This window comes from Metopolophium dirhodum, chromosome 1 (assembly GCF_019925205.1).
Source record: "Metopolophium dirhodum isolate CAU chromosome 1, ASM1992520v1, whole genome shotgun sequence".
NCBI classification, from domain to species: Eukaryota; Metazoa; Arthropoda; class Insecta; order Hemiptera; family Aphididae; genus Metopolophium; species Metopolophium dirhodum.
The window spans coordinates 79751950-79778080 of NC_083560.1; the positions used below are offsets into that span (position 1 = coordinate 79751950).

Here is a 26131-nt window from a genome sequence, read left to right on the forward strand (position 1 = left end):
TGTTCATCACTGCTGTATGTCTGACCGGCTACTACCACAGCTACTCTATAGGCAAGGCCAGTGTATTAATATTAGGCACGGTCTTGAAGATATTTTCTAAGACCGTGATATTAGGTGAATAACAAAAAACTGAACAATTTTGAACATGGACCACATGATTACAGTGACAGTAGTACCTACCTACTTTCATACATCATAATATTTAAGTACCTACTGGTGCTACTGGTGAGTGGCCTACTGTAATAAGATTGCCGGTTGACGACAACCACGGTTCATTTTCATTTATCCAGACTTTGGAATTTTTTTGGTGGGATTTTTGTTTTGGTTCATTTTGCGCCTTTTACAGTAAGTTTACTTAATTCATGATAATATGTAATATTGATGATATATTGATGTGATATTGATTTTAATATATTACATTGCCTAAATGTATATATATAATATTTGCATATATAATAATTATTATATATGTTACGGGCAAAGTAGATAATTGGGCATTGTGCACAGTGCCCGGTCAGTGCACACGTTTTTCGAGGGAAAAGTTAGAATAAGTTAACATTTTCCGGGCATTGTATACAGCGCCCATTTAGATTTGAACACTGTAGGTTAAATATCGAATATATTAAAAACCAAATAAAACATTTTACTGCATTTTTTAATAATCCTAAAAAAACTTGAAATAGACGCTCCGAATATTAGTTGCCTTTTAATAGTTTTTAAATCTATTATCCAGCATGGCACCTCCTACTAAAGAATTCATATTTTTATCTAAAAGTGGTTTGACATGAACAAGATGAATATTATTTATTATTAAATTATAGTTATTTTAACAGTTTTAATTAAATTAATTACTAAAAAGTAATCTTAGGCACGTAAGACAGCATTATATTACCTTATTTATAAACACATACACAACTATTATGGCAATTTGAGTTACAAAGTCGACCAAATTTTTTGCATTTACACCGATTTGTATTACATAATAATACAGTAGTAATGACAGACTAAATGCCATTCGACATAAATGTGTGCAGTAATTAATTCACTTTGCCCACTTGAATCTGGGCGGGGTACATTTTGCTCCTTTAATTATATCACAGTACATTTTTATTAACGTATTTTGTACAATATTGTAATGATGATGTAAAAAAAAAAAATATTATAATTTAAGGCAACATGGGTGGCAAAGCCCCCACAAGTTAGTAACCACTGGATAAACTCATATCCACCTCCTCAAGAAAATCCTATATACGGCCTCTGTATCATATAATATATGTATTGTATGAATTATAATATTAGTCATTGTCTTTTTCATACAAATATATAGACACCTGATATTATGTGTATTACTATTCTTAAGATATTTAGACTTAAGTAATCGTTTATTGTTTATCAATTATCTTTGATGAAATTTATAATAATTAACAATATAATATATTATATAGATCCAAATAGTCTAATCTTGTTTCTGTTCCGTTAATCTCTTTAAAATGAATAATATTAATCTCAAACTACTTGAAAATGCCACCATTTTATTTATAAATCTCATTTTTGACGACGACGCGTCGTTTTAATCGAATAAGAAACATAATATTGCTTAAAAATAAAATGTATATACAAAGTACTGAATAACACGTGTTCGCAATAAGCTAAACATAGATTTTATTTGAAAATTTAAACTTTGGCATAAAAACTTGCATATGGCCAATTTTTGTTGTTATATTACTGTATGCAGATAATAAAAACTGTGTGTTTCGTGTATAAAATATTACCAACAAGCTACAAGCAGTATTATACGTGTCATATATTTGTATAAAAGCAATTTAACATTTACGTTTTACAAATTGAGTAATGAATCAAATAATCACATTGGTCTGTTTCTATTTGTAGCTAATGTAATAATTATGAAAATACATTTATATTAGTACCAATATTATACCTGTATATTATATAATATTATTAGGTATTTATTATTATAACTAGATACTTGTCGTAATAAGCTGCACTAGTACTATCTATCTATATATATATATATATATATATATATATATTTCAAATGGCATATTTTCGTTTCGCATAATATTTTATGCTTCTAAAGCAACACGACTCGTGCACTTGGCAAGCATCGTAATCGCGTATATTCGACTATTATTTTGACTTGATGATTATGTCGCTCCTACACGACCGTACACGTCTTGCCGATCATCGTGCATTTACCGACAACCGATGGGAAACGAGTAAACGACGAGTAAAACATAATAGCCATACTTGACGATTAAACACCTCCTACGCGACTCGTAAAACATCACGATTGACGACTATTCGCCTAGTACACAAGCCGTGTGGGACCGGCTATAATTATATTATTATCATAGAATAATATAATTTATGTTATATTATAATATGTTTAGGCATATTAGGTATATAGGTGTAATATATCATTTTATCATTATTATCATTTTTTTTCATGTTTTAAGATTATAAAAAAAATATATTAATATTATGCACTACTCTTATTATTTTGCGTTTGGCATTAGGTATATTTCAATCCGAACTACATTACTATATTATATTCACCTAAAATGGTACTGTTGGAAATGTGCTTCAGGGAAAATAACTGAGTATACCTATTATATTAAAAATCATAATAATTATTGTTTTAAATTAATTAAATAAAATAATAATAAATAGGTTATACCTATATAATATAATAGTATAGCATACATATGCAAAAGTATAAGGTATAGAGTAAATAAATAAACTAACAAAAAGGGGGATGGAGTGGCACAGCGGACTAAGGAGTGGCGCGTAAATTGGGACGCGCACCGTTGCCGGTTCTAACTCGGCCACTGGCGGCATTTTTTCTTCGGACAGTCACGGTGTCCGGAGAGAGAGGTCCCCCACCCGGGCGTGGCAGATACCTACAGGTGCCAACTTCAAAATTCTGCCAAAACAAACACACACGTTTTCAAAACCTACAGTACCCTTCCCCACAGTTCCACAGGCTAATGACCTCAGTCGTCGAAGCCTCAACCCCAAAAAAAATAAAAATTAACAAAAAAATCACTTTTTTCCCAAAATGGCGATTTCGATATTAAGTTATTTGTATTGACGTATTCTATCTTCTAAGCGGTCGAACCAGCGAAAAAGCAGATTATTCGAGAGATATGACCGCTAAAAGTTTAGGCGTACAAAGAATACAAGCATAGGTAGTTTAGAAATTAAAAACACTTATCCCTCGGAATGAAAAAAAATTACTTTACTTGTTTTTTCCCTGTAGGTACTCTACTATTTTTAATCTACTATTATATACTCAATTATACTATTTCATTGAGTATTAATGTAATGTATAGATAGGTAAATAAATATTATATATATTCTTCTCCGTCCGTTGTTTTAAAAAGGGAGCTGATTCAAATTAATATTTTTTCTTAAGACTATTATAATGTCTTGACGTTATAACATACCCTAAACCACTCTACTTATTGTTGTGCCTGTATTAATTAACATTTTTAAGGATTTATGGTAATGTAATATTCATTCAATATTTACTTTAACTATGTACACTTATAAAATGTTTTCACTAATTATAGACTATCATAATATGATAGATAAATGTATATTATTATTTCTAGGAATCAAACACGTGTCTACACTAGTTTTAATTTGTTTTGTACAGTGGTTTATGAATATCATTACAAGCAAATTATGTGTCTAGACGACTCTAACATTTCATTTCTCAAATTAATGAAGAATGCATACAGTTGTGTATAAGTATTATATCAATCAATCATAAATTATTAATATTATTATTTATTAGGTACTATTCTGTTACCTAGATCCTTTTATTTCAATTAATAAGAATTAACGATCATAATATGCGTTACATATATTACATGTACTATGTAATTATTTGAAACGCATATTTTATATTGCCAACTGTGACTACCAGAACAGTGAAACACTGATATCTTAATCTGATAATGGTTATAATAGGATTATGGTCATTCTTTTATAAATAAAATTTAATATTTTTCCGCGTTCTCTGAGGACTACAAACTAATTCACAACTCACATCTCTAAACTCATTAATTATGTTTGTTATTTTATACAAGGTATAGTGACGTACTGACGTAGTGTACTAGTTTTATGATACTTAAGTCATAAAGACCTAAGTCCTAAGTATAAAGTCTCCGTCTTAAAAAAAATATTTCATGAAGAATAACACTATAATCAACTAACAACACAAATGATTCATAAACTACGTATGATAAGATTATAAATTATAATTATAAAAACTTTAAATATATTTAGAGAATAAACGGTTGTTGAACAATAAAACAAAATTTACAAACAAACAAAAAAGTTTCAAAATAAATTATGTATTAAAATGATGTATTATGTACCTATATCAGTAATGATTCTACTAATTATCTGTTTTAATTTATTATTTTTTAGGTAGGTATGTGAATATCTACTTTAAAACGTCTCCAAATAGAAATGCAGCAACAGTGCAACACATATTGGTATAAATCGTAGCACTGTTTTTACTTATAATGTTACTATAGTTTGTAGATGCAGAAGTTATAGAATAAACAATAGTATTAATGTATATAACAGCTGTATATAAAAGTAAAAAATATTGTTTTAAGCATCGATTGTAAATTATTGCAGCCTTCAAACGAGTATCAAAATTAGGTTATATATTACAATATGGTCCTAGAATCTATAGGATTTTTATCTACCTACAGATATTATACTTATTTAATGTTAAATACCTTATTAAAATTTTTATTTATATTCCTGTGTAAAAAAACCCCAATAACCAAATATATTATTAGGTATTAATCTGATAAGTGATAAGGATAACTATAATTAATGAAATATTAAACACTAAAATCAATTTCTTGAATTTAATTTACGCAAATAAATGATTATTTACATCCATGTGTATATTTTTTTTGCCTTAAGTTATAAATTAACATAACACCTAATCATTTATGATAATATTAAAAAAAAATCCTGTTAGGTAGGTACTTAAAACGCCAATAGGTATGTAAAACTATATAGGTAATATTAATAAAATAAATTTGAATTATACATAATATAAAATTCATTGTTTATTCTTTTCAACTAAAAAATACAAATGTAAATAGAAAAATATTGAATAATAATAAATAACAAAATAATAATAAAAAAAAAAAACAGAAACAATTTTTTCTATAGTGAATTCTTTAGTTGCTAAAGTACAGTAATGTATACAGACGTTACGTCGGCTATAGTGCGGGATTAATGCGTATTATTTAATTTGATTTCAAATAAAGCTGATGATGGTTAAACAATTACTAATTTATTTGTCAAACATGATATAGGTACATTAAATAAAACATATTACCTATTTAATGTGCTACGCTATTCAATACCTGAATAATAATTAAAATGTGCTATACCATTTAGTATCTGAAATAATAATAAATATGTGCTAAAATATATATAATATAATATAGTAGTACGGTTGTCAGTGGCGCTGCTAGGGCTAAAATGTTGCGGGGGGTTGTAGACGCCCACCCCTGATATTACATGAAATGTAACCCGTGCAGGGGTGATCTCCCCACATCCCAATATTTACTTAAAAATGTAAAAAAATTATTATATAATAATCATTCAACCAATGTACTGACACAAATCGTTTCCTTTTAACAACTATACTACCATATTTATCATAGGCAATATAAAATAAGTATAAACTTTAAATAAAAATTAAATAATTTAAAAGAGTTCTTGAGAATTATTAACTAATTTTCGGATAAAAAGTAGAATAGTGTGTAAAAACGGCGTTTACTAATGCACATTGCACAATAGTATAATATCTATAAATGGTGCCATGGGGTGAAAAATAGAAAGTTTGAATTTTTTTGGTGGAAAAAATGTCCTGTATGGCCTACATCTGACGCCAACAGCTACCATTTTACATAACAATGACATTTTAAAATTTAAACATTAAAAACATCGGAAAAACATCGAATCAACTATAGTCTAAAAAAAAATACAATAAAGTAACTATATAAAAAATAAACTCATTTAAACATTATAATTTATGAATATAGTAAGTTATTAATCATGATAATAATCAATTATAAGCTATAAGATCTATAAAAATGTACAATTATTAATATTGAAAATATAAAATAGGTAGGTATAAGGACTATTGGTTCTTAAGTCTTAACATCAATGTAGTTTTAATTTATACTATTTTTCAAACATTTAAAAATTTTAATCGTACAAGGTTGGTCTGTTTGTTGATTGATATAGGTTCGATGAAATAACATAAAGCTGAAATAATTTATAGTTGCAGTAAGTTTACTTCTTATGTGCGAGGAACTGATTACAACAACAAGCAGTAATCAGACGATGTTCTCGGCAAGTATTTGAGTGAAGAAAACTACAATCCGCGAATTGACATTCATTTGGTAAATCTGTGTCTGAAAAAAATAAATATATAATATATATTTAATTTAATACATTTAATAATTTAATAATTTTTAATCAAACAGGTCTACAATTATTTCTAGGTAGTAAATATTAAGAAATACAATCTATTTCGATTTTCAGTCTTCAAGTAGGTATACAAAATAAAATAGTTACATCTTGCCAATGCCAAACAATGTAATTAAATACTGTGGATTTATTATTTTGGGCATTCATTTTTATTACAAATAGTTGAATAACCCGGTGTTGCCCGGGAAAAAAATGTTGATTATTTAACTCTTTTTGGGTAAAACACGCCGTGGAAGCAATGTCTTTTTAAGTGTAAATTATATTATATTTTAATTTAACCTCGATCGGCGTTGTCAGTGAGATTCGCAGAATCGCAGCAATATATTATCAGCTAGGCAATCTATCTATGGTATATCGTGAACCTTGTATAGTTGTATGGTTTGTACGCAAGTGTATAATTTAACACTAAAGTATCAAAGTTATACCAAGTTTGTCGTTTTTACTTAATTCAACCAAAATCGGATTAATACAAAATCCTAACCTAACCTAACCGTACTAAAATCCGATGAATAAAAAAAAAAAAACCAAACATTCGCATGCATAAATAAAGAAGAAAATAAGAAAAAATAAGAAAAAAACAATTCAAAAAATTGGTCCACCGAAACCATGGTTCGAATTTTAGACATTCTGTACTAAAATACATAGAAGTGACACTGCACCATCGCTTTAATAATAATTATTATTATTAAAACCAATAGCAACCATTTACAAACAAAAATTTCCGTTGTAAATCTCAAAATCCCTGTTTGAGCACCTCCCCGTGTTGGACCTCTAAGTTACCCTTTTAAAATTGCCTATCTTCTTCCCAGAGGTCTAATCTATCTCTGTACCAAATTTCATCCGGTCCAGCCGTTTATGAATGCATAAACGTCACACACATACACACACATACATTTATATATATATTGATGTGTAATATTTAATTTTCAGACCAACAGTTTTTTTTTCAAATCAAACTAGGTTTAATTGTAATTATGTTTGTTTGTAGTTTACTTAACCTTTGTCTAACAATTCCATTGGAAAAAAAAACAAATAATAATTTAGGAAAGTTTAAAACATATAAGTCTTCATAATAAAATGATACACATTCAACTAACAGTTTAAAAAGAATCATAATATTGCTTTTGAACTTATAAAAAAAAATTGTATGGACATTAAGAAATGTGATAAATGTAGTAAGTGTTGTAATGATAAATGTATAATAGTATATGATATGTATACAGTAGAAATGTTAAAAATGAAAAATTGCTAAGTTAATTAATTGCAAATTTCGTTTTTGGTAGTTAGTTCTTTAAGACTAAAGTCACCTTGATTGTCTATAATATAGTTTGACATTGGCACGTGTCATAAGTCCAATGACGTCATTTCTTAACTGACCTGGACAATATTCCAAAATTGACTTCTGTACCAAACGACTATTCTCAGGTCAGTATTAACAAGATATTTTTAATTGTAAAATACCTATCTTATTTAAAGTTCTTGTCATACATTTAATTAGATAAACAGATTATTTTTTCAAGTTCAAATTCAAAAATCACATTTTTTGATTTTATTGACGTATTATATTATGTATAGCTACCTATTTCAAATTTAAATTTATTGTTATAATATTAATCATACCACTAAAAATAATAATTAACAAACTTAAATATATTTCAATTAATAACATTTATTTTCTACAATGAAAATTATATTTTTAGTTTCCATAATATTATTATGTATCAACTATCAACCTTTGTTTCTTTGTTCAAAATATAATTATTAGTTATTAGTTTATTATATAATAACATTAGAAATATATTTTAATTATATATTAAAAATGTATATCTATAACAGGATAAACCGGGTGAAGGAATACGCATAATACATTGACACCTCAATCCCTTATATCTTATATACCTATACTAATAAGCAATACTATACCTATACATATCGTTTTAGGTTTAAAATCATTTTTTTATAACCAATAAAATTTGATTCAATATAATAAAAAAATGTACTGATTTTTTTAGGAAAGAACGTTCTTAGAATGTAACTGTTTTACACGTTTTATTTTCTAGAGTACGAGATAAATATGTTTTCGTCACAGCCATTCCAATGTGTATATTTTAATTTTTAAGCAGCTCTTATAATATGCCTACACCATAATAATATTATTAAACCGTAAGAAAAAATGTATAACGCATAACAATGAGCTTGAGTCATCGTATATTTCAGCTTCACAGCTATGATTGAAGATAAATAATATAATATAAAGTTATTCTACAGTGTGTATAGATTATAGATGCATAGATACATATGAAGATTGCAGTGTATAATGGTGGACAATGCAAGTTATGGCACAATATACACACCCGATGTATTGTAATATGCGTTTGTAATTATAAAAAATTATTTAAATCGAATTCTATATAGTATAGGCCACCTGTTACCGGAACACGTTCAAATAATCATTTGGACTTTCGGTCAAAATGTACAACAGATAATAGTATAGATAATCGTATAGAGCGACAACCTTCGAGGAGCAGCCGTCTCGACGTGCCATTTTCACCAGAACCGTATTAACATAGAGTGATTATTTTAAGTTTTAACGGTAAACACTCGTAGTATCTAAAGTAGGTATGTGTAAATAATGTAATAACTTAATAACGTTTTTGAAAAATATTTTTTTTTACATAATTTATAGTATACAGCATTATTTAAAACTGAATTATTACAATATAAATCGTTCTAATTTTTTAAGTTTTTACTTTTTTGAATATACATGTATAATATCATATTCTGAGCCAGAATTTTTCACTGGAAATTTTTACCTATGAAAATCGAATTTTGAATTAGTTATTAAAATTTAGAAGCGCTGAGTAATATACGACGATTTGGCGGGTTACCCCTTCACTCATTCAGTTGATTTACATCTTAAAAACTTACTTATAAGTTATATCTTATTATAAGTAGGTACTCATTCAAATCAATTTGTACACTTCAAATTTCTCAGAAAAATGATCTATATTTTGCATGAATAGGAAATAAAAAAATAAAAATATATGTTGTCATTAAAATAAATAAAAATTGTAAAAAAAAAAACGTCAATAGGTATAGTTAACAAGTATAATTGTATCATTATTTGTACTATACCGAGCCCGTCAGGGCGTATATATTATCAATAAATAAAATCAATAAATACTTTTTGATTTTATAATTTATAAGACAACTGTTAAATATTATGTTTAGTTGTCAAAAGAATCACTCGGTATATACGTCAGTCGTAGGTAATCTATAGGTACGATTCGCGTGACCGCGCTAGTCTGTCGTGGCAGATTGCCGCAAAAATATCAGTTATGTCCACAAGTTTTTTTTATTATACTAAGTGTGCACTTAAACGACTAACATCACGTACAAGTATTATGTACGTCGGGACACGCGTATATACTTAGGTACATAATATTGCTTCTACCAAGTAAATAGCAGGGAGACAACTCCGATTACGTTTTCGGGAGATATCTCGACATCTATACTTATATAGATGCACACGTCGTTGGAGTCCACAATCTGTTAGGTAAATAATATAATGTATAATGCCTACACATACGATATGCACAATATAAACGATCTATACCGGACTGGTAACTGCGTTGTACCTACGTGTTACCACACTTCACGACGTTACATATTATGCTTAACGTCATTTTCCGAATTCCGTTGACCTGTGCTCGGGGGACATTATATTATTATTAATGTTAAAATATAATATTACATAAGTATACGATGCGACCGATGCGTTATAACTTATAAACACTTTACTTCCCACACAACATTTGGGAAATGATAATATTTTGTGAATATTTTAAATCTTGAATAATAATAAATATTTGACTAATAATATTTTACAAATATTTTCTTCTCATTATGACAAAATATTGTACTAATGATTTCATAAAAATGTTGACTTAATATTTTTATTAAGTTTCAGTAAAAATGTAATTTTGAAAATATATGATTAAAATGTTTTTTTATAAAATATTTTCAAAAATATGAACTTCTTCGCCAAAGAATATAACTTACATACTTCATAATTATTTACGCAACATATTTTTAAATATTTTGACAACTATATTATTTTTCTGAAAATACTATTACCATAGTTGGGAAATATCTGTATGCTGTGTGGGTTCCCGCGAACTTAATTTTATTTCCAAACCACTATGCATGCTAATATGGTATGATATCTATTATCTACGTTATTATTTCGTTGAGACGTAATACTCCGACAATATACTCGATTAGTTGGTAACAGTAGTAGGATGTATTTTTTAGATTCTGAGCGAAGCGATGAATGTATTGATTCTACAATGATGTGTGTTTTTTTTTAATTTTTTTTAATTTTTTTTTTAATTTTTGTGTCTGTCATCACCTTTTAGGACAGTAAAAGTGCTTGGATTTTCTTCAATAGTAACTTTTCTGATAGGAAAGTGAATCTAGTTGGTACTTTGGGGGGTCAAAAGTAAAAATTTCCCAGTAGTTTTCACAAGCGACGTGAAAAACAGAAGAAAAATTAAGGAAAAACGGGAATTTTTACGCAAAATCTGTTTTCGAGAAAATCGATTTTGGTTTTTGGTGTAACTCTAAAACAAATGACCGTAGGGACATGAAATTTTGACTGAATGTTTATATTAGCATTTCCTATACACCATAAAATTTACAAAATATTTTGACTCTTTTTGAGCTGTTTACGGCCATTGTCAGTTTTCAATTTTTTTAGTTTTTTTTTCTATAAATATCAATAAAATTTTATCTGTTGAGTAAAAAAGCTTGAAAATTTAATAGAAGGCTCCTAGGTTATTGTTTCAAAGGCAGATGAAAAAAAATAAAAATCCTTAGTCACAGTTTTTAATTATAAGCATTTAAAGTTCAAATTTTGACAAAATACGGAAAAATCACGAAAAATAGCAAATTATTTTGATGAGAATTCATAAAAATTTTTCTTTTTAAATCTAAGATTTGAAAATGTAATATAAGATTACTCATAAGTTTGTCTACCTTTATCAAAAAAAAAATGTCTAGAAGAAACTTAAATTAAATTTTTATGAGCGTCTGAAATTTATATTTTTACAACATTTGATATTTACTCGATTTCTCATGTAACAATTTTCTTATTTTATTGTAATTAAAAAACGAATGACTGTAGATACTTGAAAATTTCACTGAATGTTTATATTAGCATTTTCTATACACCATAAAATGTTGAAAATATTTTGACTCTTTTTGAGCTGTTTACGGACATTGTCAGTTTTCAATTTTTTTAGTTTTTTTTCTATAAATATCAATAAATTTTTATTTGTTGGGTAAAAAAGCGTGAAAATTTAATATAAGGCTCCTGATATATCGTTCTAATAGCAGTTGAAAAATATTAAAAATACATAGGCACAATTTTTTTTTATAAGCATTTAAAGTTCAAATTTTGACAACATTTATCTAATTTATAATTTATTAATTATTTTGTAGTTAAAAATTTATAAATTTTTAACTTTTATGGCTAAGGATTGAAAATTTATACCAAGGCTCCACGTAAATAGGTTATATATAAATTACTTTATTCACAATAATATCATCAAATATACTTGGTAAAATCATAGGCTGACTGACCGTTTTCGCTCAGAATCGTTTTTCTTATACAATGATATTATATCATTGAATTCAAATTTAACACCATCCATTACAGTGACCCACTTGTAACCTACCGTACAGCAGAGCGACGTCCACTTATCCACCTTTTTAGTTAAAAATTTATAAAATGTTCAACTTTTATAGCTAAAGATTGAAATTTGAAAACAAGGCTCCACGTAAATAGTTATATATAAATTACTTTATTTACAATAATATCATCAAATATACTTGGTAATATCATAGGCTGACTGACCGTTTTCGCTCAGAATCGTTTTTCTTATACAATAATATTATATCATTGAATTCAAATTTAACACCATCCATTACAGTGACCCACTTGTAACCTACTGTACAGCACCCACCTTTTTTTTATAAATGTCAATAAGATATTTATTTTATTTATTTGGTAAACCTAAAATAAAACCTCGGCATCAGTATGCTAAATGTATGAGGCACCAACTATAGTAGCTAAACCAACTCTGTGTAAACATATTTCAGTATTCGGTTTTATTATAACAAAATTAATAAAGTTCCAAAGTATGATTAATCACCATTTATTATTATAGTCATCTCCCTTAATTATTCCAATTTTCAATAGTTAAACTGTGGCAGTACCACGGTGGTGTTTGGGGTAGACGCAATAGCACTTATACCGCGGTTAAATAGTACAACAACAACAGGTTTCAAATGCGTGATAACATAATATTAACATTCTAGAATCAGACATCCCACTCGTGGAGCCAAATTAACATGTTCATATCATTCAAGAAATTTAAATATCTATAGGGCTATAGTAGAGTCTATGCATTATTATAATATATGATCAAACTATTGTAGCATTTCCTTTTGAATAGGTAGACAGCCCATTCAAAACAATTTCATCGAAATTCAGCTTTGGTATAGTTTCGGTACGTATAAAAAACTGCACATTAGATTTATGATAATATGAGAACGATTATAATAATAATATTATACTCTTCACCCTTAGGGTGCATAAATTATGATTGTTTTGATAAATTTCATACACGCAATACGGATGTAAATATAATATTATACAATATGTCAATATATATACTTATATTATATAATATTATACAATATGTCAATATATATAGGTACTTATATTATATAATATTATACAATATGTCAATCGTCAATATATATATATATATATATTAAATAATATAATGTGGGTATAGCTGTATAGGTAGGTACTTGAACAAGTGCGTAACTTCGTTTGTCCGGAAGACACTGTTTATCGCCTCCGAGTGCTGACGACAATATTATTATTGTTATCGTGTCGATCATTGGCCGTGAGAACCGTTATAATACTACGCATGCAATAGCAGTTAGTTACACGGTGGTAGGTATAATATATTATTATTGCAAGCGGTGCACGATGTACCATATACCTACCTACGTATTCCAGAGTCCAGGCGCAATATGGGATCGCGGGCTATGCTATATGTCGTGTCGTGTACTTTTAATTGTGTTCTGATTGGCCGTTGTAATCAGGTGGTATCATTCGCAATATAACTACGATCTACCAGGAAATTTAACATATTGGGCCGTTTTCCACTTTATAGGACACGACACGACAGACGGCGTAGGTCAGGGGCGTCCCTGGGAGGGGGGTAAGTCGTGAGATGTTCTGTTTTTGCCAATAGATAAATACATTTTGTTAATTGTTTGTACACTATATAGACCGTTAATACAAACATCAAACATATAGAACATAGATTATAAAAGCATATAGATGTTAGGTTTTTGTTTAGCAAAGCGGTATTCAAGACTAAAATGCCCCCCCCCCCCCCCCATATGGAATTGACCTGAAGACGACCCTGGCGTAGCTGTGAACACGACTCAGCAGAGGGCAATATTTTACTTTATTCGATCGTAATATTATTTTTATAATTTTATACACCGACGAATTCAATTGAAAAAAAACCTGCGAATTTCTACATGTTAGGGTAAACCCGGAATTATTAGAGTGACCTAACATAATAATTAATATAATTAATATTATGCAATATACATAATATATTATACATGACTTGGTTTGAGATCCCTGGCTGAACGCAAACGTGCACTGTCTCTCAAATTCTTACTTCTTAAATAAATAATAATCACTTAACTGGTAATACCGATTCACCTATACTTCCATTGTAGTCCTTTAATAAATTGTAAAATTCCTCAGCGGTAATATATTATTGTATTCAATTTTTCAATTCACTATCCATCACAAACTATATGGAAAATTAACCTATTAGGCTATCGTCCGTTGCCGATGTTGACCCTTCCGTCACTTTTTAAATTGTATTGTAAAATTGCACTGTGTATATAATATTAACTAAATATTGTTATAATAATATGTTATATTAAAGTTATATTATTATTTATTATAAACCTACTAATGAAGTACATGGTATAATTTTTTTTTATACCTATGTATCATTTTTCAAATGATTTAGATTTGTTTTCGATACTGAATTAAATTTTAATATAATAGGTATTATATTATGTTAATACAATTAAAAACAAAGGGGGACGGAGTGGCCGAGCGGACTAAGGCTTCGGCTGCGACGCAGTCGACCCGAGTTCGATTCCTCGGCCATGGGCGGCATAATCTTCGGACAAGTCACAGTGTCCTGAGAACAAGTCCCCCACCCAGGCATGGCAGATACCTACGGGTGCCCACTTGAAAATCTGCCAAAAACTACACACACGTGTTTACCAACCAACAGTATCATCCCCTACAAATAAACAAACAAACAGCTAATGGCCATAGTTGCCGGGCTTAATGACCAATTAAAAAAAAAAAAAAAAATTAAAAACAAAATACCATCAATATTTGGTTTTATTAAACTATGTTGTTCTGACTTAAATAATTGTCTTGCATTAAAATAATATATACTTTTCACTTATACGGTCTCAACATGAATATGTTGCTCTTATTTGGTCACAATTCCTCAATACTAATTAACCTGCAAATATTAGAATCAATATAACATATTTACTTACATTTTCTATCATTTAAATTTAGAATTTAAAAACTAACACATTTTGGTTATCATGTAGTTTTGAGATTTTTTATTATGGTCACATTAAAAACAGCAAAAAATAGCTTAATTTAATTTTTTTTTGTATAAGTTATTAGATAGCAAAATTATTACTAACTAAAACGAAAAACTAAATTTTACAATTAATACTACAAAAAATACTAATACACGAAATAATGACTAATTTAAACACACTTATGTCTGTTGGTAATTTTACTAATTTAGTTTTATTTTCTTGCAATATCAATGACATAAAGTCTTATTATTGCAATGTATAAAGTTTCCAAAAATTGTATTATTTTATGCACATAATATATCATATATATCTAGTTTGGTTGTGTATAATATTTTTATGTTGGGTACCTATGTACCGCACTTGTATAACCTGTGGAGTGTAGTCCTGTATGTCTGTAGGTATAACTATTATATTGCATATTATGCTTAATGCTATACTGTAAATGGAATTTTTATTTCGCAAAATAAACAAATAAATGTACGAGTACCTCTCTCATACCTAAAATTGTATTTGTATACAAAGGGCTAAGTTCCGTTTACTCTTAAAAAAAAATCAAAATAAATATTTTGTACAGCGTTTGCGTTGTTCGGCAAAATAATAATTCGTTGCAGAAAAATGCGAAAACGACTGTCGAACACTACGTGTAGTACCGTCACGTTTCGGTGGCGCCTGTGAGCCGTTTTGCCGTGGTGGGGGTGGAGGGATTTTTCGCGGAACCGCCAGCCCGCAAAACCTGACGACGGCCGCCGGCGAAAATTTCGCGCGTCCGACGTCAAGACGTAATAACAATTTAACATTTTAGCATAACATAAGCATTGTTATTAATTAATGTACACGATTGGGCGTCGCCGATCGCGCGGAACAAGTCGCCGAAGAGCCAAACGGGTTTTTCGGGTGGCCGTTTGGTAAAAACCGTCGTCCGTCTCCTCCACGAGAACGCCGTCGATCCGGACACGTGCGTCGTCGCGATCCTCCTCTGCCCGCCGCCACCGCCGCGCCTGATGACTGCGAGACGGGCGATAATGTGCTGCGGGAAATCCGAACCCTACACGACGGCATTTGTCTTGACGCGTGTCGGGATGACGCGACGAAGGCACACGGGACCGACGGCGTCAAGGGGCGGTGGCCGTGGCGGTGCGCGTAACCTTGACCCGGCTCGCACCCAAATCTCCTGTTCGCCGCCGCCACCGACGCCGATGGGGGACAGACGACGCGGAAGACGAGACGCTACAGCCCGCGTGTTTTATATAATAATATATTATTATTACACCAAATGGTGGGTGCTATAATATTATAATATTTAATTTTGTTATGAGCGCGTATCGAGCGCTACGGTCCGAAAAAGTGTCGTCGTCGTCGTCGTCATCGTACTTGTTGTTGTTATTGTTGTTTCGGTTGTCCGAACGGTTACCACACACACCGTCATTATTATTTATTTTATTATAATATTATGAAGTGGATTTTAGACACAGAAACCAATTATTTCGGGGGATCAGATGAGCTATCGTATGACGGACAATTTTTTTTTTTGGATGTCTTGATGGGCCAATTTTGTTCTATATTTCATCAGTATAATATTAAACATGTTTCTGAATAACATTTTTTTTCAAATTAAACAATATTTTTGTGAAGCTATTTTGTAGGCTCTAGCGGTGCATATTAATGTTGTTGTCATCGTTTCAGCAAAATGTAATATATTATAATATTTCATTACATACGCGTATGCATTTCATCTTTCGTATGAAAATGTTAAATCATCAATTATTTATTAGTAAATAACAGTATTATTGATTAGTTCATAACAGTACTATTCATAACATTAGTTCTTAACATAGTTAAACAATAAACAGTTTCATGCGATCGAACAGCCTTCCTGAATCTAGGTACACAATAAAAATACAATATTGTACCAATGCGGAATTGCGGTAATGCGGTGTACCAAACTACCAAAGCGATTTTAAATATTTACATTGTAAGAGAGAAACAAAAATTTACTTCGTTAAGTTCAAAGATAGGAATATTTTTAACTTTGATGCAGTGGTGAATTTACGGGGAAGGGTCTTAACCTGGTTTTAACACCTCAATTGATAGGTACTCATAATAATTCATATTTCATAACCATATTGTTAGATTTTGTATTTTTACATGATAAAGAGAAGAAAAGTTGGACGTAGTTCTACAGGGTGACCACAGTCCACAATTAATAATATACCTATTGATATCGTAACCTAAGCTATACAATTTAGTATACCTACATACCTTATACCTAATACCTATATAAATACCTATTAATGTCCTAATACCTTTAAGGCTTTAAATATACGAGTATATTATATTCTATTATAATTGTATAGTTTAAGTATAGGTATAAATATAATGTATGTGATATTTACAATAATAAGTTATGATAGATAATCGAAATAATGATAATATTATGAAATATTGGATAAATGTATTGATTTTATAATGAAGTGTGTTTTTTCGTGCTGTCGTCATCTTTTGGGGCAGTAAAATGCTTTGATTTTCTGTTTCAGCACCTTTTCTGGTAGGAAACTATAGGAAAGCGAATATAGTAAGTACTTTGGGAGGAATTCTTTGGGGGTCAAAAGCAAAATTTCCTAGTAATTATATTAAAAATAGTATGAAGAATATTAAAAAGTATTATTAGTGGGTTGCTTGAAACTTTTTAAGTAAGTATATTATTATATTGTAACACACGATACACACGATACACACGATCACAATATCACATGTAATTATTTTGGCAAAAATTAATTCAACTTACCGTATTTCTAATGTCAGTGTCTAATAGTTAAATAAATTACTTTAATATCAATAAGATCATAAAAATACTTAGTAATATGGGATGACAGACAGTCTTCGCTCAGAGTAGTTTTTCGTATAGGTACAATGATTTGACACATAATATACACTATACAGCACAGCGGTACCCACTTGCCTACTTCATTGAAGTTGAAGTCCATATTTAAGAGGATGTCACTGTTTGTTTTCTATTTCTGGCCTACACGTGACATAATATATTTATACAGAATGATTTTTTACGTATTTGAATAATCTTAGAGTAAAATCACCCATAAAAAAACAATAGAGAATAATATTTTTGAGGGTATAACGTATCGGTTTGCCTAAATATTGTGTCAAAATAATTTAAATTTACAAAAAAAAATTTTATTTTGATAGTCAAATATACAAAGTATAATATAAAACCCATACATCATACCCTCGCAAATGTTATCATCTATAATTTTTGTAATAGGTGGTTTTACTGTACAATTACTCAAAAATTACAAAAAATCAATTTTAGGTGAAATTGTTTTAGCCATGTAATACGTTGGTCTGAGAGAGAAAAGAATTTATATTGCGCTGAGTGCTGACATCCTCTTAAGACGTGATAGGTAGTTCAAAAGTTGTAATAGTGCAGGTGGCTGGGGATTTTTTTCAACCCCACCTCCACTCCAACCATTGCAAAATCCCCAAATACGTCACTGATTGGTGTTCAAATTTGTCATATTATACGTAATATTTAATTTTATAGAACAATGTACCTAGTATAGCTCCATCATCAGTTTTATCCTTACAAATAAGTTTTTGTCCATTATGCTTTTTAAATCTGATTCATTGATTATTTTTTCGTGTAAGTATTTGAACAAAAAATAATTTCTTTTCTCTTTGTTTAAAATAGTTGAAATAGTAAATTAAAAAGGTTTGATAATAATAGGTTATGATCATACAAATTCCAATAAAACTACATGAAGTATAAATTATTCTATATAATAATGTCTCTTAGTTAACTTTTAAATAGATTCTTCAAATTTATAAAATTCATGAAAAAAACAACTTATTCGAGGTGACAAACGAGTAGATACATAAGTACTGAAATAGAACTACGCAATAATGCGTGTGGTTATTATTTGATTAATATATTATTTATTTTGTGTTTTCATGAGAGTTTTATAATTTCGTAATGAGTCGTATATCGAATTTTCTATAAAAAAAAATATACTATAAGTAAGTAACCACTATTACATATTATAATTGGCACGCGTGCAGAAGGAGAATGATGATAATATTATGTTATAACATATTTTAATAGCATATAATATATTTTTACCGCCGTATATTGTACACGAGTACACGTGTTACCGGTACAGATTATCTATTTTTTTTTGCAGTCACGTGTACTCAAAGAAATCGTTTGTCCAAAATCGAGGTTTGAGTTTTAAATACCATGTTTTTGTTTTGAACGAGCATTTTTCAATACGATATACATATCGAGATACTTTGTATATTATGCAAGTGCATAATGCAAGTTGTACCCACACGCGTTGTGTAAAATGTGTAATGTGCACGAAATAGATAATATTATGCCATAAAATAATACTCGTTTTAACATGTGCCTACAGCCTACTTGGATATTATCATTGAGTATTGATTGTACAATATATACTTGACGATAATATATCTTGATATATCTTTATTTTGTACACGGATAGGATTACAAAATATGTGATACACAGAAGAAAATAATAAAATATGTACATAGGTATACATAAGTACCTAATACCTATACAATTAAACGATAAAACGTAATGACAGTTGGTGCAATGGTTTTCGAAAATCTGTCATCGTTTTACCAATAGCAAGAATAACGGTTCGGGATGATTAGTTTGTATCCAGCTTTATGTTATACGCATAATAATAATATGTTCTATATTTTATTCGTATATATTACACATGCGATGGAGTACAAGACAATCGATTTGGATCGATGTACCACTCACAAAAATTATTCCATGGTCCGCTGTAAATGTTTAATATCATTTCAATAATTTAATTCTCTAGGTTAGAAATTTTAAAAAGTTCAGATTAATAGTTTAAATGCATTTTTAATAAGGTAATTAAATACTGTATTTTTCCATGTTCCAATTTTAGAACCGTAATAGATTTTAATTAATAGTATTTCTAAAAGACTAGAACAATTTAAAAATTTGTATATATTATATCTATAACCTCGATTTTTAAAAAAACACAAGTAAGTAATATCACTAATATCAGTTATAAAATTGTTTGATATTTGTTATTGTTACAATGTTATCTACTTATTATATTATAATGTAATCTAGTCAAGTCATGGATTAAGAAATTAATTAATATTAAAAAAAAAAAAGAAATAAAATGTAGTATTAGTAATATTAAATATTAATATTATTATAAAGTATTCTATGCGTATATTTTTATTTATTTTCATTTTTTATACAATATAGAATTTACGATTGTAATAACTAATAATAAATAACAATTAATACGTAATTTATCGTAGTGTACGAATATATAGTATAGTACATATTATTAAGGGGATTCGATTCCGATCATTTTTAAGGAGTTCAATATAGGCAATATCCTATGTTTAAGTGTGCGCGTTGTAAGACGTGATCATTATTATTTATTAGTGTGTGTGAAAAAATAGTCGAGAGCTCATACACGTCTAAAAATTTGCTAGTCACAAATATTATTAATTATTTTTCGTAAGTGTATCAACCTTTTACCAATATTGTAAATAGTGATCTGTATAAATATATTATTTTCCGTTACAATTTCTGAAGACATGTTTGAATTCTTTGTCACAAAATTAACTTGAAAACGACTTACACGTTTTAATTAATTGTTATACTTCAACGTGATTAATATTTTAAAATTCTTAAATTCAAAATTTAAAAATCTCATTTTGAACGGTTTATGTATTTAACACTTTAATTTCAAAAAAGTAAAAAACTCGTTCTCGTGTAGACTTTAAGACGAATTCCCGAATTATGTTTACACTATATCCAAAGTTCTATCCAATTGCTAGGATATTCGGTACAATTGGCACGAGATAGGTTAATCTTGATGGAAAACACAGTTGGGATCGAATGCCCTAATAGGTACTTGGTTATAAATAGTATTATAATAGTAGGTACCTATTAAAAAGAATAGTTCAATACTTATAATATATTCCGAGTAGGTTAATATTGTTTTCTCCTTGGCGTTTTCGTTAAGTCGTATAAGAACTCGTTTACTTACCGTGCGGATCTAAGCAACAACAGGCGTCGTGCAATAATTTGTCAGAGCAGTAACTGTACACACTAGAATCGCAATACGGGCAGCCATTGGGTCGTCGTTTCATGTTTAATCTACCGTTTTCCGGTGGTACGTCGTTCGGTTCGTCGTTATTCTCTCCTGCTTCCGATACTTCAGGTGCTTCGGCTTCGACCGATTGGACTTCCTCTGCTTTGTTCGCCAATTTTTTATCTGACGAAAATTAAACATAGTGAAATATATTAATTATAATAAAAGTAATAGTTATTTGATATTATAAGACTTTATAATTATGTTCAAGCTATTTTAAGGTCATAACTCTTGGTCAAAATTAATTCACAAATATTACAATATTGTTTAGGTACTCAAATAGAATTTTTGCATTTTTCATTTATTATATACTAGTATTAAGCTACCTAGCCAATGGCATATGAACAATCAAAACGATTTGTCCATATAATAAAATATGTACTGTTATTTATTTGTATATGGTCCTATGAGTCATGACTCACTTTGAAGTTAGGTACCTATAATATTTTATAATTCAATAGATTTTATATTATGCGTTTTATATTTTATAAAAATACAAAATTTGTCTTTTTTTAATAATTAAAAGTTTTAACTTAATTTAATACATTCAATATTTTGAAATGTATATTGTTTTTATAGGTAGTAGGTATTACATTTGACATTATTTCAGTAGAATATTAACTATACAATCCACAAGCATTTTTAAAACATAATAAATTATGCTTTATATTTTATTATTGGATAATTATTTTTAATTACACTTAATTACTTACCTAGGTAATAAGGTAGTTTAGTATAATATGGCTTTTGATGTTAGCTTTAATAAAATATATAGGTACCAATTCAATCGATTTTACAACTGTATTGTCTATACCTAACATGTTTAAAAATAATAAATACACAGCCAACATTTTTTTTCTATAGTGATGTAGCTTGAATGTTTTCAAAGTATTCTAATAGATAATAATTACATTGATAAAACTAATTTATAATTAATTTGGAACTACTTAAAAACTTATCGTTTGCCTGAAATACAATAATTTGTTTTCAATACTTACACGAATGTTAGCTAAATTGCATATTTAACTCCTCGTAATATTTTATAATTTATTCATTTTTGTATCATAGATTTGCACAATATTATAAATTGATTAATGGATGATCAATTTTAATACCATTTATCAATCTGTATTAAATAATTATCCAACCGAATAGCTTAAACCATATTTTTAAGGCTTTATAGTTTATTATACAGTCACAATTATTATATCATAATGTTTTGCATTTTATTAATGATTTAGGTAACTATTATTGAGCAATACCTACTATTGATATTACTCGACATCTTAGTATATAAATACATACTAGTATTACCAATATATATTGCATTCATGGTACATTTAACAAAGATTGATTTTATGTAATTATTCAGTGATTTATTTACTCAGCGTCACGACCTGATTTAGTCTATTAAAAAACTGACACAATGGGCTCATAGCTGACTAGTTACAGCTTTCTTTTTATAAAAACGTTTATTAAATATAAAAATGTTCAAAGATGATCATATTCACTTAAATGCGTGTTTATTGTTTTATTACATGATTATGTTATATTTTATACGTTTTGACGTTTTGTGACATTTTATTTGTACCAAATCTAATGTTATTTTATCTTTTAAATGATAATTTCAGATAGGTAACATAAGCCACAAGCACTGAAAAGGACCACAAATATTGTATTATATAGGTACTCTCTAATATGGTGAATATTATTATTTAAGACATACCTAATATCTAAGTACTGTACTCTACTAAAAATGTACATGGGTGAAATAGTAACCTAACCTATTGCTTTCAATATTATTATATTAATTTAATTTAATTTAAAACTTAAATGCTTCTTTTTTGTGTAGGTTTGATATCAATTTGAATATATTATGATATATTATTACCTTTTTAAATACCTAACTTAAAATAACCCAGGCTTTAGACCTAGTTCTACAATTTATAAAAAGTGTTAAAAAACCTACACGCTATGAGTTATATTTTTAGTTGTTGTGTATAGTTATATTGAGGTCAAATAGGTTCTTTTAATTTGGATTTTAATAACGGGTATGGAAGTTTGCCAAAATGTTGATAGTATAATTTATTCAAAATATGACCCTAAGAAGAAAATATACATTAATCAGTTCAAAAAATTATGCGTACAACTTTCACCATAGTATCAAATTATTAATAGTATCTTGTATGTTTTCTAGTTTTAGACATAAATCCATCTAAATAAAATCATTTTCAAAAAACTTTTAGATTCTAAATGTTGTATTAGGTACCATATTAATTATTAGATATTTTCTTTTATGTAAATTATAATACGATTTAATATATTATGTTCTCATAATGCATGAAAATATTTCCTTACTATGGTAAAAATATTTTCAGGAAAATAATATAGTTGTCGAAATATTTTAAAAAGGTGCGTGAATAATTAGGAAATGTTTCATTTATATTCTTTGGCCAAGATGTTCATATTTTTGAAAACATTTTAATTATATATTTTCAAAAAACATTTTTACGAAATCTTTATAAAATTATTAAGTCAACATTTCTATGCAATCATATAGTACAATATTTTGTTATAATGAGAAGAAAATATTTATAAAATATTATTAGTCAAATATTCATTATTCAATCATATTAAAATATTCACAAATTCATCATTTCCCAAATTCTGTGTGGGAATTAAAGACTTTATAATAGCAAATAATTTTCTAAAACTATCAATTACGCGCTAATTGACACCTAAATTTAAAATAATAAAGTGCTACCTATTGTAAGATTTTATTATTATTATCGATTGTTATTAGGTATTTATTTGAAGTTTTAACTATTTATTTATTAAATAAACATGTATTATTGTTAGAATTACGATGTTTTTAATATAAATACAATGTATCAATAATAAATCTTCAGATCGTTAATCAAATCATAAAATAATAATAACACATTTTTTTAACATAAATATGTTTTTGGGCTAAATACAACTTGTTATTCCAACTGATTTTTGCGAAGCTACTTTGTTTATTGCCATACAAACACAAATCAAATGTGATGAAAAAACGTATGATTGTAATTTTTTAGTAAGTACCTTTTACCTATTATTCTCAGACTCTCTAATTTGATAAAATTATAAAAAATTAATTTAGAAAAACAATTATCATAGGTAATAATGTAATATAGGTAGGTACTACAGTACCATACTACATGTAACACGCGATTACCTACATGAATAGCACAAATCATTGATCTAATCACATTATTTGAATCTTTATTGGATTACGAATACCTTTGAATTAATGTATCATTATAATAACTAACAAATCAATATACTTACACATACTTAATTCTAATAATATGTATAATCGATATAGAATGTATTTTGAGTCCTAATTTGTTTATTGATGAGCTAAATAGTATGTAATAAAACAGTTACTTAATGTTATAGGTATCGGCTATAGTTTATACTTTATATTATTACATTATAGATATTATACTATGACTTTTTCTTACTTTGATGTAGACTCGGCGACCTCGTCGATGTAAAACCGATACAAATGTACACAATATTGACCACCAATAACAATTTTATCAATTTTCGATTGTTCGCCATTATAAGTACCTAACCTGCAGCAGTCAACGAGTTCAAAAATTTAGATTAACAACAGTTACTCGTATGACAATAGACCGACATTTGGTCGAGTACGACTCGTCTTTAAACAGCAAAAACGTAACGGAACAAAAAATCTTAAAAACGATAAAAAAAAAAAGAACTATAAATTCACCGAGTCAAACGGATATTTACGTAGGTATGTGCTCTTTTTATGTTTATTAAATGTTATAATATTGCAATGACTTAGACCGCCGCTTCGCAATTAATAATATTGTTATAGGTATCTTGTACGGTCACTTTAACTGACACTGTTAATCAACACACTGCCACCACTGCGATAATGGAAGTCACCGGTTTTCGTTCAGAGATCCTGCTTTTTCCCACTAACATAATATTATGCGACCGATTTAATTAAGACGAAACACTTTCATTCTGTCTATATCGGTGGCAATGTTTCCGGAACTGATAGACAAGTGGGGTTTATGCAGTGTTCCGGTTCAGCTGAGTTCAGCACACCATGTAACAGGTAGAAAAAAAACTCCAGTAATATAAAATTACGGAAATTCGTTGAAAACCAAACGTAACAATACACCACCGTTATTTTTTTTGCTACAAACCGCATTTGTTACTCTTAAATAGCCAATATTTACCAAATAACTATTATCATATTAATTCAATTGAGTATAACAACGATGGTCGTTTTTTCAACGTTTAAAAAAAATTAGTTAACTCAAAAATATTTAAGAAAAAAAATTTTAAGTACACACTATATTTATACAATTTTGTATACAAAAAAAATGTTACGAGGTTCCTACCTACTTGAGTATTTTGGGTTTTTATTGTCTTAAGTACAACTTTGATAAGATATATTATACTATTATAATACTCGTATAGGTACCTAATCGCACATATACGATTCACTATTTTGGATTCTGAGTGGAGCGATCAATGTATTGATTTTACAATGATGTGTTGATGTGACAATCACCTTTTGGGGCAGTTCAAATGCTTTGATTTTTAACTCTAAAGGCGATGGTGGTAG

At 28.5% G+C, this 26131-nt stretch overlaps 1 protein-coding gene across 2 annotated transcripts; it reads right to left on the reverse strand.

The window, feature by feature from the left end:
* Positions 1–5102: 5102 nt before the first annotated feature.
* On the reverse strand, positions 5103–25435 carry LOC132934365 (uncharacterized). 2 transcript variants are annotated; one of them, XM_061000671.1, is made up of 3 exons: positions 24990–25435; positions 21379–21606; positions 5103–6476 (listed from the first exon to the last, which is right to left on the reverse strand). In XM_061000671.1, the coding sequence occupies exons 1-3, from the start codon at positions 25087–25089 to the stop codon at positions 6361–6363; spliced, it is 444 nt and encodes a 147-aa protein (XP_060856654.1). In that variant the 5' UTR covers positions 25090–25435; the 3' UTR covers positions 5103–6360. The 2 variants fall into 2 exon arrangements, with proteins under 2 accessions (XP_060856654.1, XP_060856653.1); XM_061000670.1 differs by having other exon boundaries at positions 5103–6482; positions 24990–25429.
* Between the last annotated feature and the right edge of the window lie 696 nt (positions 25436–26131).

Excerpts from the sequence above, each read along its gene's own strand:
- LOC132934365 (XM_061000670.1), bottom strand. The coding sequence starts at position 25,089 with ATGGCGAACAATCGAAAATTGATAAAATTGTTATTGGTGGTCAATATT. Across the intron at positions 21,607-24,989 it reads GTCGCCGAGTCTACATCAAA|ATAAAAAATTGGCGAACAAA; the intron begins GTAAGAAAAAGT and ends AATTTTCGTCAG. Across the intron at positions 6,483-21,378 it reads TTGTTGCTTAGATCCGCACG|ACACAGATTTACCAAATGAA; the intron begins GTAAGTAAACGA and ends TATTTTTTTCAG.